This window comes from Oryx dammah, unplaced genomic scaffold (genome assembly GCF_014754425.2).
Source record: "Oryx dammah isolate SB20612 unplaced genomic scaffold, SCBI_Odam_1.1 HiC_scaffold_2, whole genome shotgun sequence".
Classification (NCBI taxonomy): domain Eukaryota; kingdom Metazoa; phylum Chordata; class Mammalia; order Artiodactyla; family Bovidae; genus Oryx; species Oryx dammah.
This window is the reverse complement of record NW_024070186.1, coordinates 5,119,417-5,132,898: the sequence shown is the minus strand read 5'-3', so window position 1 is coordinate 5,132,898 and position 13,482 is coordinate 5,119,417. Positions and strand designations below refer to the sequence as shown.

General features: G+C 52.3%; 1 protein-coding gene across 2 annotated transcripts in view; it reads right to left on the bottom strand.

Moving 5' to 3' along the window:
- Positions 1 to 12,672, bottom strand: part of SH3BP5 (SH3 domain binding protein 5) — a 75,234-nt gene extending 62,562 nt beyond the window's left edge. The window contains exons 1-2 of one of the 2 annotated variants that reach the window (XM_040263794.1): positions 12,419 to 12,672; positions 10,697 to 10,759 (exon numbers count right to left, since the gene is read on the bottom strand). In XM_040263794.1, the coding sequence (XP_040119728.1) occupies positions 10,697 to 10,759; positions 12,419 to 12,565 (210 nt within the window). In that variant the 5' untranslated portion in view covers positions 12,566 to 12,672. Of the gene's footprint in view, positions 1 to 4,640; positions 4,648 to 10,696; positions 10,760 to 12,418 lie in introns of those variants that run through there. The other variant, XM_040263799.1, reaches the window with a different exon arrangement.
- Positions 12,673 to 13,482: the final 810 nt, after the last annotated feature.

The window sequence follows — 13,482 nt, the reverse complement described above, 5'->3', positions numbered from 1 at the left end:
AGGTTGACTACCTAAACATTCTTCATACTTGGAATGTTTCCCACTGTTCTATCTTGGGGATTGTTTTGTACTGTTACAAATGAGGGTATCTTGGCTGCAAACAACCCTACAAGGCCTTTAAGGCTCTTTTCAAAGCTCCACGAATTACCACGTGAGAATTTAACAATACAATAATTCACCAAGCAAACCCACCAACGTCAGGACTTATCCACAATTAGGGCAGCCACTACCCATCTAGAAATTTTTTCCTACCAGCCCTCATCGTTCCTAAAATTCCTTCCGTGAAAATTCACTTCTTTGATTCATAAAGACTTCTTTTTATAATAGTGCTACATTCTCCACCCTTATGCCCTGCCTGTGAAAACGGTCATTGAAAATAATGCAGAAGACATTGAGAAATGAAAAAAAAAAAATCCTCAGCATTCTTAGCAGTAACCATTAATAACATGTGAGGCTCCGTGCTTCTGAAACTATGATACTGCTTACCCCAGCCCCACCATCAATCAACATGAGTCCACATTTTTGCCGAATACAATGAACCAGAAAAGTGAAAAGCCACTGGGGTGTCACAGCAATGTCAAACGGCAAAAAAGAAAAACTTGTAAAATCTTACTCTCAATCTCTGTGGGTACTTCACCTTAATTGGTAACAAGCAGAGTCGAGTCTGTGGACCATGCTATGATTCTCTCTGTTCTAGACCCTTTTTTCCTCTTATATGTACATGTTCTGGTACTGCATGTATATTTGCTTTTACATAAACTCTTAGCATAGTTTTATACACCATTTTTCCCACTAGCTTTTTTCCCACTGAATAGATGATGGCCATGTGTCCATATCCACACATCATCCTATTCCAGTGTGAAACACTCTTAAAACTTGAGCATCTCCAAGCAGGGCAGAGTCCTACACCTCCATGAGCTCAGACGTTTGGGACTGAGGGGCTTGGGGGAGAAGAGGTCACAGGCCTTACCAACGCCGCCTCTGTGCCCGGGATCAAGGCTGCCCAGGCACGGCCCAGGGGCTGATGCAGTTCCAGAGCAGGCACGAGGGAAAAGGGCCCTGCCCGTTCTGCGGGACAGTGTGTGTGGCAGGAGCCACGGTGAGTCCACAGAGCATCTGGCTCTAACCACGACTCCAGCCATTCATTCCCCAACTCACTGTGGGCAGGCACTGTGGGAGATACTGGGGTACAAAGATGGGGAAGCCAAGCCCTTCCTTCCAGGGGCTGAGTCCAGGGCACAGGGAGCCAGGCCAGCACAGAAATAACCAGAAGACAGCCTGAGAGAGAGAGAGCGTGAGACCGGTAGCGCTGCTCAGACAGACTCCTGGTGCCAAGCCTCCAGAGATTCTGAGTCAGCAGGTCTGGGTGGGGCCCAGGACCAGGCAATCGTAACTTGGTTCTGCAGTGCAAGGACCACGCCTTGATGGCATTTCTCGAGGGCAGGGGTTCCCCCCCAGGCAACCCCGTCCCCTTTCCCCAGGACACTTGCAAGGCTGGAGATGGGCCTGGTGTCACAACTGGGCGGGGTGGGGGGGTGCGCAGGAAGTGGTCTCATTTAGTGAGAGGGTGCTGCTAAACCTCCTACAATGGACAAGACAGCCCCCAACAACGAAGAATGTCAAGAAACAGTGTCACTAGCAGAGCTGGGCAATCCCTTGAAAGCAAGATACTCAAGGCCTTGGTTTTATCAGCAGAACAGGGAGGATCGGCTCGATCACACAAAGTCCTGCTTAGGATTCAGGGATGCAAAGTGCTTAGAACAGGGTCTGGCATACGGGAGGCACTTTTTTGCCATTATTACTAGTATTAGCTCTCGTTACTACTGAAGAGCAGCTAGGAGACAAGGACATTCCAGGAGGGACACAAGTCCTTCCTGCAAGGACCCCCCCACGCTACAGCCCTCGCCTGCCCTCTCCCAGTAACAGCAGCAACGATATTTACTGACGGCTTACTACGCAACCATCGGTGGGATGAGGAAACTGAGGTTCAGAGATATCGAGTAACTTGCCCCAGGTCACACAGCCATCAAGGGGCAGTCTGTCAACATCCATCGGCTCGAACATCAAATGAGCAGCCACTATGCGCCAGGCAAACCTCAGGAGGAGACACAGCCTAACACAGCACAGCTCAGGTGGAGACACAGGTGATTTCCAGAGCCCAAGGTCTGCGGCTCCAGACCCCGCAGAGTCCATCTTGCTGTAGACCTGGCCCTACGAGCCCTCTCTCTGGCCCCTTGCCTGGAGCCTGTCTCTGACAAAGGGACCTCATGGCAGGGCCCTGGGGAGGAGGGCGGAGCATCTCGCTGGAACCTTCCCTGCATCCATCCTGAACACCCAGCGGGTCCCCACGCTCCAGGCCAGCCCCGCATGCAGGAAGCCACGCCCTCCCCGGGGCTGGGCAACGAGCAAAGCCCTCCCGCACACAATGTCTCCTCCTGCCCCAGGCCCCCCAGAACCCCCAGGCCACTCATGACTCCAATTCACAGACCGGGCGACTTAGGCTCCAAAGCAGCAAGTGCCCCAAAAGTCAGCGAAGCTCAGGTTCCGGCCACGTCACCTGAAGCCAAGATGTCCCTCCTCACATCCCTTTCCCGTGACTTTGGGGTTTTATTTTCCCCCTCTGACTATAAAGGAGTACAAACTCAAAGCAAATAATTCAGAAAACACAGAAAAAATATAAAGAGAATACATCTCACTCATCTCTCCAGCAGATATAATAGCTGGCATGTAATTCTTTCCAGATATGTTTATTCACATAAACATAGTTTTTAGAATAGCATCATGATTCTAAATCATGAACCCATGCTCTTGGAACCTGCTTTTTCCCATTCAGATGCATTTCTTGGTTAATAACAAGCTGGTCAACACGTGAAGCCCGCATTCTCTCAACCAGCGCCTGGGCTCGGTATTCATCTGTTTCAGCAACATCCTACTGACAGTCAGGCGGAGTCACAATTCTCCAGCATTTTCAAACAAGGCTGCGGTGAACCCTGCTAGACCTGGATCTGTGCCCAGTTACCCCCTTAGGACAAATTCTTCCAAATGCAATCGCTGGGTCAAAAGTCACGGACATTCCAGCAGCAACAAGGGGACTGTCACCCAAGCAGGCAGCCCTGAGTCCTACTGGCCTGATGGCCAAACTTCGGGTCAGACCTGGGTGCCCCAGAGGCCCAGAAAAGACGTCACACCCAGCTGGCTACCGAAAGGTCTTCCCCCGCGCAGGCTCCCCTCCCCGCCACACTGTCCAGGCTGCAGGGCGTCTGCACGGCCACTCTCCGCCCTCCCCTGCCAGTGGCCGGCCCTCCCAAAAACCCAAGTCCCCAGGCCTCGACGCCAAAGCCCCCGTCACATCAGAGCGCCCCCAACTCCCAAGACCCCACGCGGGTCCCCCACTCTGTGGCCAAGGCCCCCAGCACAGCGAGGACCCAGCACGAGCCAGAGCCACAGAAGGGCCTCGGGATGGGCTACACGGACGCCGCCAGGGCACTGCGCCCTGCAACCAGATGCCCCCAGAGACAGTCAGCCTCACTGTGCAACACACACACACAGCATACACACACATGCACACACCACACACACAGTCATGCAACACACACACCACACACACACCACACCACACCCATACACACAGTCATACAACACACATACATCACATACAGTCATGCAACACACACACAACACACACAGAGACACACCACACACACACACAGAAACGCACACACACAACCACCACACACGTCACACATACACACACACACACAGCACATACACAGCGTACACACATACACACACCATACACACAGTCATGCAACACGCACACAACACACACAGAGACACACCACACCACACACACAGACACACCCACACACCCATGCAACACACTCACACCACACACACTCATGCAACACACACACAGCACCCACACACACACACTTTATGAAAGTACAAAAAGATTCCAGCCTCACTCATGCAACACACACACACACACACACACACACACCTTAAAGGAGAAAGTGCTAAGATGTGACAACACCATCCTCTGAGAAAAGAATTTCTCTTCCCCTGACTTGAGCTAGTAATTCATTAGGAAGAGTCCAGGCTGCTCCCAATTCACCTGCTCTTCTCCTCCCCCACCCCAACTTTCCAAGCTCGGGACAGTTTTTTAAAGAGGAACTGTTTGCTAGTTTTTGGCAAAGGAGAAGGTTGATGCTGAGTGCAGGCCTTCTGTGAGTCTGAGGAACACAGATGTCCAGAATTCGGATGCTTTTTCAAACCGCCTCCACCCAGGCACAGAGGGAAAGAAAGAGCACGGCCATTTACAATGAAGCGCCTCTGCCCTCGCTGGGAAGGGCAGGCTGAAAAAGTCAGTGTGCAATGGCTTTCCGAGCCAGAAACATGTGCGTGGGCAACTGGGCCTGGAGAGCCCTTCCTGCTCCTCATCAGTGACCATTTCACCCCAAGACAAGCCCACCTTCCGAGAAGCAGGGGTAAGGAAACACTGCACAAGGCGGTAAAAAGCTAAGGGGCTGGGCGTGGAATGTTACAAATCCTGGTGACAGCGACTGAGAAAGTCTCTGTGCTGCTTCAAACCTTGGAGAACAGATCGCGGGGTCGGGTACAGCGTCCAAGGGTATCAGCACGTCTCCCGGCCTGCCGCACCCCAGGGCAAGGCTGCCACAAGCAGAAGGACCGCTTATCTTTCTCCAACCAGCTCCCCCAACCCCAGGGCACCGGTGCCCAGCCCAGGAGGCGCCCCTCCTTAGCGCTGACTGTTCCCTCTGGAGGGTCCTTCCCCACCCCAGGCCTGCCCCCTTCAGACAGGCTTTCAGGGAAGCACACAGTGGGTGCTCAAGAAATACTCCATGAGTTAATCATTAAAGCTGATTAACCAATGCGCCTGTGGGAAAATATTTACTTGAAATATCAGGCTCATATTCAAGAGCCTCTCTGATTAAAGGCTGGGCTTCTCTGGTGGCTCAGAGGGTAAAGCATCTGCCTACAATGCGGGAAACCTCGGTTCAGTCCCTGGGTTGGGAAGATCCCCTGGAGAAAGAAATGGCAACCACTCCAATATTCTTGCCTGGAAAATCCTATGGATGGAGGAGCCTGGAGGACTGCAGTCCATAGGGTTGCGAAGAGTCGGACACAACTGAGTGACTTCACTTTACTTCAATGTTTCTGCAATTTCAACTTCCTGTTCTGTGAAACGTGCTCTTTAAATAGGGAAGTGTGTCCTTAGAAGTAGTCATGTGTGGATGTGAGAGTTGGACTATAAAGAAACCTGAGCGCTGAATTGATACTTTGAATCTGTGGTGTTGGAGAAGACTCTTGAGAGTCCCTTGGACTGCAAGGAGATCCAACCAGTCCATCCTAAAGGAGATCAATCCTGGGTGTTCATTGCAAGGACTGATGCTAAAACTGAAACTCCAATACTTCGGCCACCTGATGCAAAGAACCAACTCATTTGAAAATCTTTCCCTGATGCTGGGCAAGATTGAGGGCAGGAGGAGAGGGGGATGACAGAGGATGAGATGGTTGGATGGCATCACCGACTCAATGGACAAGAGTTTGGGTAAACTCCAGGAGATTGTGACGGACAGGGAGGCCGGGCATGATGTGGTTCATGGGGTCGCAAAGAGTCAGACACGACCGAGTGACTGAACTTTCTACTTATGGTTAATACAAAATATTGGCTATATTCCCCACATTATACAAACATCCCTGAGGCTACCTTACACCCAATACTCTGTGCTGATAACCACTAGCTTGTCATCTACACCTGTGAGTCTGCTTCACTTCTGCCATATTCCCCAGTTGGTTGTATTTTTCAGACTCCGCATATAAGCGGTATTACACTGTCTCTGTCTGACTGCTTTCACTTTGGCATAATGCCCTCCAAGTCCATCCCCGTTGCTGCAAATTTCATTTTTCACAGCTGACTAACATTCCATTGTGTATATACGTACCAAAAATGTTTTGGCTACACCACGTGCAGGATCTTAGTTCCCCAACCACGGATCAAATGCAGTGCAAACCTCGATTCTTAACTACTAGGCCACCAGGGAAGCCCGGTACCACACCTTTATCCATTCACCCATCAGTGAGCTCATAGGGTTGCTTCCATATCGTGGATGTTGTAAACGGTGCATGAGCACTGGGGTCACCAATTCACTTGAATCACCCCCCAGTCATGAGAGGTGCTGGGCCTTGCAGACCATAATCAAAAAGCAAAGGAAAGGAAATGTGGACAGCAGAAGCCCCGCCCCAGAGGCCCTGAAATATACACAGTCAATCGTCGTTATCTGTGAATCTGTCTACTCACTAATTCCAGAAAATACTGTGCTGCTCTACAGCCATGCACGGGCCTGCAGAGAGTGCAAGAGGCTCCAGGCGCCCGCGGGGCTGTCCTCGGGGAGGAGGGACTGACCCCTCTGCCTTGCTCCAGCTCTCATGCTACAAACAGGCAACCTTGACACAGTCCATTTCGTGCCACACTTTCTGCATTTTTGTGCTTTACATTGGTGATTCTGCTGCTTAAAAGGGACCCCAAGCCTAGTGCTAAAGGGCTGGCTAGTGTCCCAAGCCCAGGAAAGCTGTGATGAGCCTAATGGAGAAAACACAAGTTGAATAACCTTTGATCAGGCTGAGTCATGGTGCTGATGGCCAAGCTCAACATGAGTGAACCAAAAATACACATTAAATAAGGTGTCTTTAGGGACTTCCGTGCTGGTCGAGTGGTTAAGACTTTGCCTTTCCTGGATCACAGGGGTGTAGGTTCTATCCCTGGTTGGGGAACAAAGATTCCACAGGCCAGAAACTCAAAACAGAGAACAGAAACACTATTTTAACAAATTAAATAAAGACTTTAAAAATGGTCCACATTTTTAAAAAATCTTTACAATAAAATCACGTGCATATTAAAAAGCAGAGACATTACTTTGCCAACAATGGTCCTTCTAGTCAAGGCTGTGGTTTTTACAGTATAGTCACATATGGATATGAGAGCTGGACTAGAAAGAAAGCTAAATGCAGAAGAAGTGATGCTTTGGAACTGTGGTGTTGGAGAAGACTCTTGAGAGTCCCTTGGACTGCAAGGAGATCCAACCAGTCCATCCTAAAGGAGATCAGTTCTGAATATTCACTGGAAAGACTGATGCGGAAGCTGAAACTTCAACACGTTGGCCACCTGATGTGAAGAACTGACTCACTGGAAAAGACCCTGATGCTGGGAACGATTGAAGGCGGGAGGAGAAGGGGACGCCAGAGGATGAGATGGTTGGATGGCATCACTGACGAGTTTGAGTAAATTCCGGGAGTTGGTGATGGACAGGGAGGCCTGGTGTGCTGCAGTCCATGGGGTCACAAAGAGTCAGACACGACTGAGCAACTGAACTGAATGTGTCTTTAAACAGAAACACAAAGTTACGAACTGATCAGTGGACGTGGGGGACCAGCGGCTCACAGGAGCCTAATGAGTTGAACTTACTGAAAGCTTTTGGTCACATTTCCCTTGGGAGCCAGTTTCCCGCAAGCTTAGCGGAAACTCCTGCAAACAAGAAGGACCATCCGTGTGCTCAGGTGGCTGCTCCCTGGCCCACACCCATCTGTGCCCGCCCTCCCCTGGCACCCCCACTGCTCCCTCCATCTGCCACTCCACACACAGGCTCCCTTGTTCCGCTCAGTGTTTTCCAGAGATTCCTCTGTCGGGTCGCTCTTCTACTGGACTCTCAATCCGTAATTACTAGCCACTTCTCCATACCCCAGCCTCAACTGAGACATCAACACGCTGAGGCAGGGCCTCTGTCTCGAACCCCTATCTGCCTGCTCAGCAGAGGCTGCAAGCCTGACACCAAGGTGGGTGCCCAGTGCCCGCCCGAAGGGGCACAGCCCAGCAGACAATGGCCATCCGCTCCCCGGTGGGCTCGGCGAGTGTGAGCCGTGCCCAGAGAGCCTGCACAGAGGCTGAGACCCCACCGATTAGACCCAGGCTGCCCTCCTAAACCCGGCTGGCCTGAAGGGAGACGTGCTCTAGGTGTAAAAGATGCACAAGACTTCTCTGGGTACAAAAATATATGCAAAACGTCTCACTCGTGGTTTTCCTGTTTTGATTCCACACTGAAATTATTCTATCTCAAAAATTCTGGGTTAAAGGAAATTGGATGGAAATTAGCTCCAGCTGTTTCTTGTTCCTTTTCAGCACGGCTGCTAAGGAAGTTTTCTTGACGTCCAGAGTTAGCACCATACTTGTCTGAATCCACCCTGGTTATTGGAGAAGGAAATGCAACCCACTCCAGTAACCTTTGCCTGGAAAATTCCACGGACAGAGGAGCATGGCGGGCTGCAGTCCATGGGTTCGCAGAGAGTCGGACATGACTGAGCGACTGAGCACACACACCCTGGTTATAATAAGGCCACGTAAAGGGCAGCCGGTGACACAGGCCAGCCTGACCCCCTCTCCCGGCGGCTGCCAAGTGCCCTCCAGAGCCAGGCAGGAAACACCTGTCAGAGTTTCCCGAGACACTCAAGGACCTAAGAGTGCCCAGAAAGGGGCTTCGGAAATCGGGGCTGAAGAGAGTTGAGATGAAACAACTGTGCCTCAGAAGGGGAACACAACCTGGACAGGGGCCGGCGTGGAGCAGCCCTATAAATACGTGCTGGATGAATAAATCGTGCGTGCGTGCTAAATCGCTTCAGTCGTGTCTGACTCTTTGTGACCCCATGGATGGTAGCCCGCCAGACTCCTCTGTGCATGGGATTCTCCAGGCAAGAATACCGGAGTGGGTTGCCATGCCCTCCCCTCCAGGGGATCTTCCCGACCCAGGGATCGAACCCACATCTCTGACATGTCCTGCATTGGTGGGCAGGTTCTTTACCACTAGCGCCACCTGAGAGGCCCTGAATCAATCAGTACTTTGCTAAAAAAAAAAAAAAAAAAAAAGACACACACACAAATTTCCAACTTGTCAGCTGGTATTTGGGATCGCAGAACATGAGAAATGGAAGGGGATCTGAAAAATGACTAGGTTCTGCCGTGTGGCTGACCTGTGAGGACACTGACCTCCGTGTCCTCCCCTGGAGAACCGGTGGTCCCTGCCTCCCACCCTACCTGCCAGGCCCAGGCCACCTGGTAGAAGTGTCTATGATAATGGGAGTTTTCTCTGATCTGTCCAACACCAGGCCTACCGCGCCCCTGCTGCTGCTGCTATGACTGAGGGAGGGAACTTTTAATTTTATTTAATTGTTATTAATTTAAATTCAAATAGCCACACGTGGCTGGAGGCGGCCATCACGAACAGCACAGCTCTGGGCTGCTGTGACAAGGTGGAAGGAGGTCAAGCTTGTAAAACCCTTGGGGGACTCCCCTGGTGGCCCAGGGGCTGAGACTCTGCACTCCCAATGCAGGGGGCCCAGGTTCAACCCCTGATCAGACCCCACACACTGCCACTAAGAGCTCGCACATCATAACTACAGATCCTGCGTGCTGTAACCAAGACTCACAGCAGCCAGAGAGAGAGACATTAAAAATTAAAAAAAAAAAAAAAAAAAAACTTTTTGGAAACGACAAACCCTGATAGAAATGAAACAGGTCATGCTGCTAAATGAATTCCAAACGTGAGATTCTAAGAGATTTCAACTGCCCAACAAAGAGTCCTGATTCATCATACGTGCAAAAAATTTCCACGCACAGAAGGTACTTCACTTGGGGGAGAAGAGGGCTCACAGATGAATCAGAACACATGAGGAGTCCTTCAGAAGCAGCTCGGCAAACTAGCTTTGCCTCTCGGGCCACCTCTGGCCTCGACATGCAGGGACAAAGCAGGGTTGCCAGGCTGGTGGATCACATTCCTGAGACCTCCCACCCCCTCACCCGGAGGGACCAGCGGCGCCGGCCCCTTCTGCTGACCTTCCCTGCCATTCCTTCTGCTACAGACGCGGGTCCTCCCACAGCTCCCAGACACAAGCAGGGGTTGTCAAACCTGCTGGGAAGTGGTAGGAAAACCGACCACTGCTGGAAAGGGATGGGGGCTAAGTGGGACCCACGAAGAGTGTCAATCTGTTCACTCAGGTGGGAAGATGCCCATGAACTTCAAATCGAGGTCTCAGCTCCCCAGATTTTTCCAGGCAGGAAAGCACTTCTGAGACTAAACAGCTTTTCTTTACCATTAAGATCATTAATATTCCACACCCAAGCAGACAATAAAGAAAAAAAGCAGGAGAGTGGAAGGGCAGGGACAGGAGGGCAGCACATGGTTAGGGCCGAAAAGTCAAAAAAGATCTAAGTCTTTTTGAGGAAACACATGATATTTCCAAGTAGCAATGTAAGGAGTCGCTGTAAAATATTTAAGAGATTTTGTGAGCTCATTCATTCTTATCCATTAAAGGGCAGAGCTAATTTCCCCCCTCAATCCTTCTAACTTTTCAACAGACACGGTAACTTTAGGGCTTAAGAGTGTCTAAAGCCCTTGGTTTGGGCCCCTCCGAGTTTCCAGGATGTAAACCACGTGAACCTGGATCCTCGTGTGTTCCGCCCACGAGCTGGCCTCGGCGGTGTAATTCATTCTGTCGGGCAGCTTGCTATTGCTCAACTTCAAGGAGGGAACGCCAGCAACCACTCTGCAGCTATTAAAACAGAATGAACCAGCCTGGGGTCAGCAGGACAGAAGCCACCTTCACTTCAGGACCCAGCTCTCTGTACCTCAAGTTCAGTCTCCCGCCTGTTGATATCATCCGTGGATTGATTGAGCTTCTCCAGTTCTCCCTGATGAAGAAAAGGGACAGAAAAAAAAGAGTTCAGGGATGCTTGTCTTTGGTTTCCACTGTGACTCAGCCCCAAAATCTGCAAAATTACTCTGGCCAGTTTGTAGGAAGAGGAACCAGTCCATACTAATTGTCAAGGAAAACAGTTGTGCCTTGGCTGGAAGAACAAATGAATGTCAGCATTTCTGAAACCCTTTTCTTGATAGTGGCCTTTTTGAAAATGACTTAAGGTTCCAGGAATTTGTCTTTTCTTAGAAGGTCAATTATTTATTGCAGGTTTGTGCCTTCAGGTAAACCCACCTGTTAAAAATGGTTTAGAGGCTAAATCAAAATAATGCTTTCTGCTTTAGAGCAGGAATTTTGCAGAAAATATAATAAAAGAAAACAAAGCCAAGCCTAAAGTATTGAAATCATGCGAACCAAGGGTGGAATTCTGGCATTAACTCACCCAAAGTTGAGCATTTTTCTGTAGAGAGCATTTTCTTTTCAAACTGCCGATTATTCAAACTACCTAGCTGTTTACAAAACAACTAAAACTAGCTTTAATCCTGATCCTTTAAATATTTACATGCTAACATTTTGTAAAAAGCGCCCAGCATGAAGTTAACTCTTTTTACTCTGCAAACAAAGGATCTTGTTAACAGAATTCCCCTACCAAGAAAACAAAATGTAGTAGCCCAACTGATTTTAATAGAATTCCTAATACGAAGCTTTTTCCACCTGATTTTTATCTTGCTCACCTGCCATAACAATTCAGTTAAACACAACAGCTGAGTTAAATGAGCTTTTTAATAGATGTGCACACTGAAAAACCAATTAGGTCTCCAGAAATCGCAGTTCATGCTGAAAAGCAGGGTTTTGTTACAAGTGACTTACGGAAGAGTAGAAAAATGGGTCTTACAAAGGGATGTGCTGTGCTTTTTTGCTTAGAGGGTGAAGAGGTTAAGCTGTCACTTTGAGATCTCGGCGTGGAAATTGCTTTTTAATCATCTCCCGGAGAAATGGAGGCGCAGTAAGCAGGCCAACCCTCTCGCCTTCTCGCGCGTCAGCTTTGCGCACCAGTTGGCCCTGGTTTCTGTTCACACTCGACCTCACAAGGAGGAAAGAGCTGGGTTTTAAACCGTTTGAGGCCAGCCGGAGGGCTGCGCCGGGGTGACAATAAACCCTTCGGTTTAATAACAATGAATCGGGGCGGGGGATGGCTCCGGACGGTCCCCTCTGCCAGGTGAGGGCTCCGACCCCCGGGCAGGGCGGCCGCCCCAGGTGTAGGGGGGTGGCCGGCGCCCACCGCCCCGGGGGCGCGCGCTACGCCGCCGGCCGGGCTCCGGGAGTCCGGAGGTTGCGCAGAGCCGGATCGGGTACCCACGAACCCGGCGAGGCGCCCCCGCCCCCTTTCCTCTTTGTTGCACGTCCGCCCCAAGCGCAGGGCACGCTGCGGGCAATCCCCCGGGTCCAACCGGGAGTCCCGGCGATGGAGTCGGGCCGCGTCCGCGCGGGCACCGCAGCCTCCCCAGGAACCGGGCGAAACCCGGCGCTCGGAGCCTCTCTCCCCCGCAGCCCCGGGCCTCCCCGGGCCGCTCCCCTGCGCGCAGGCACCCGGAGCTCGGAGGCGGGCTGAGCGCGGAGGCCAGGGCCCCCGCGCGCCCCCCGCGCCTCCTACCTGGATCCGGGGGTCCACCTCCTCCTCGTCCGCCAGCCCGGGCTCCATCCCGGCTTCCTCCTCCTCCTCCTCCTCCTCCGAGTCCCGGGCGGGCGGCGGGCGCTCCGCCGGCCCCTCCGGGCGGTTCCGCCTCGGCGCCGTGTCCATGCCGGCGGCGGCCAGGGACGCGCTGGGCTGGCGGCCGCAGGTCGCGCCGGAGCCTCCTGGCCACGGCCGGGCGGGGGAGCTGGGCGCCGCTCGCGGCCGCGGGTCCCCGGGCTCCGGAGGAAGTGGGCGCGGTCGGCCCCTCTCCGCCGCGGCCGTCAGCGCCGGCCGCTCCGCCCCCGGCCCGCCCCGCGCCGCTCCGGCTCGGCCCGGCCGCCCGGGGAACCGCGCTCCGTCACAAAACCTCCCCACCAGCAAGCCCGTAGGTGGTGAAATGGGGGAGCCCTCACCCCAGTTCTAACTTAGCAGCCGGAAGAGATCGCCAGCTCCCCAAGGTCGGCCTCCGGGTGTCCGGGTGCTCTTCCCCCTCCCGCCTCTGCCAAGGAGAAGTGACTCCGTGGAGGGAAATTGTTAATCGCTCAGTGGTGTCCGACTCTTTGCGACCCCATGGATTTAGCCCCCAGGCCCTCTGTCCATGGAGATTCTCCAGGCAAGAACACTGGAGTGGGTTGCCTTGCCCTCCTCCAGGGGATCTTCCTGACCCAGTGATGGAACCCGGGTCTCCTGCATTGCAGGCGGATTCTTTACGGTCTGAGCCACCAGGGAAGCACGGTGGAAGGAAAGTTTGGGGGTATTTCCACCATCTGAAGTCCCCTTTAGAAGCTTGTCCTCCGTGACCTTGGACCAGTTGCAAGACTCAAACCCCTGTGTACACTCCAAGCACTTCTGTTCCCTTGGATGAAGCTGAGGAAATGTATCCCCAGAAAAGGGAACGGAAACGCGGGCTCACATAGACACGAAACGACCCAGAGGAGAGCCGGCTCCAGCTCCAGGGGTGGATTCCTTGTCCAAAGGCTGTGTCCCCACTGAGCAGAGCTCCACACCCAAGAAGCTCTGCTTTCAGAGTTGTGGGATGGCCC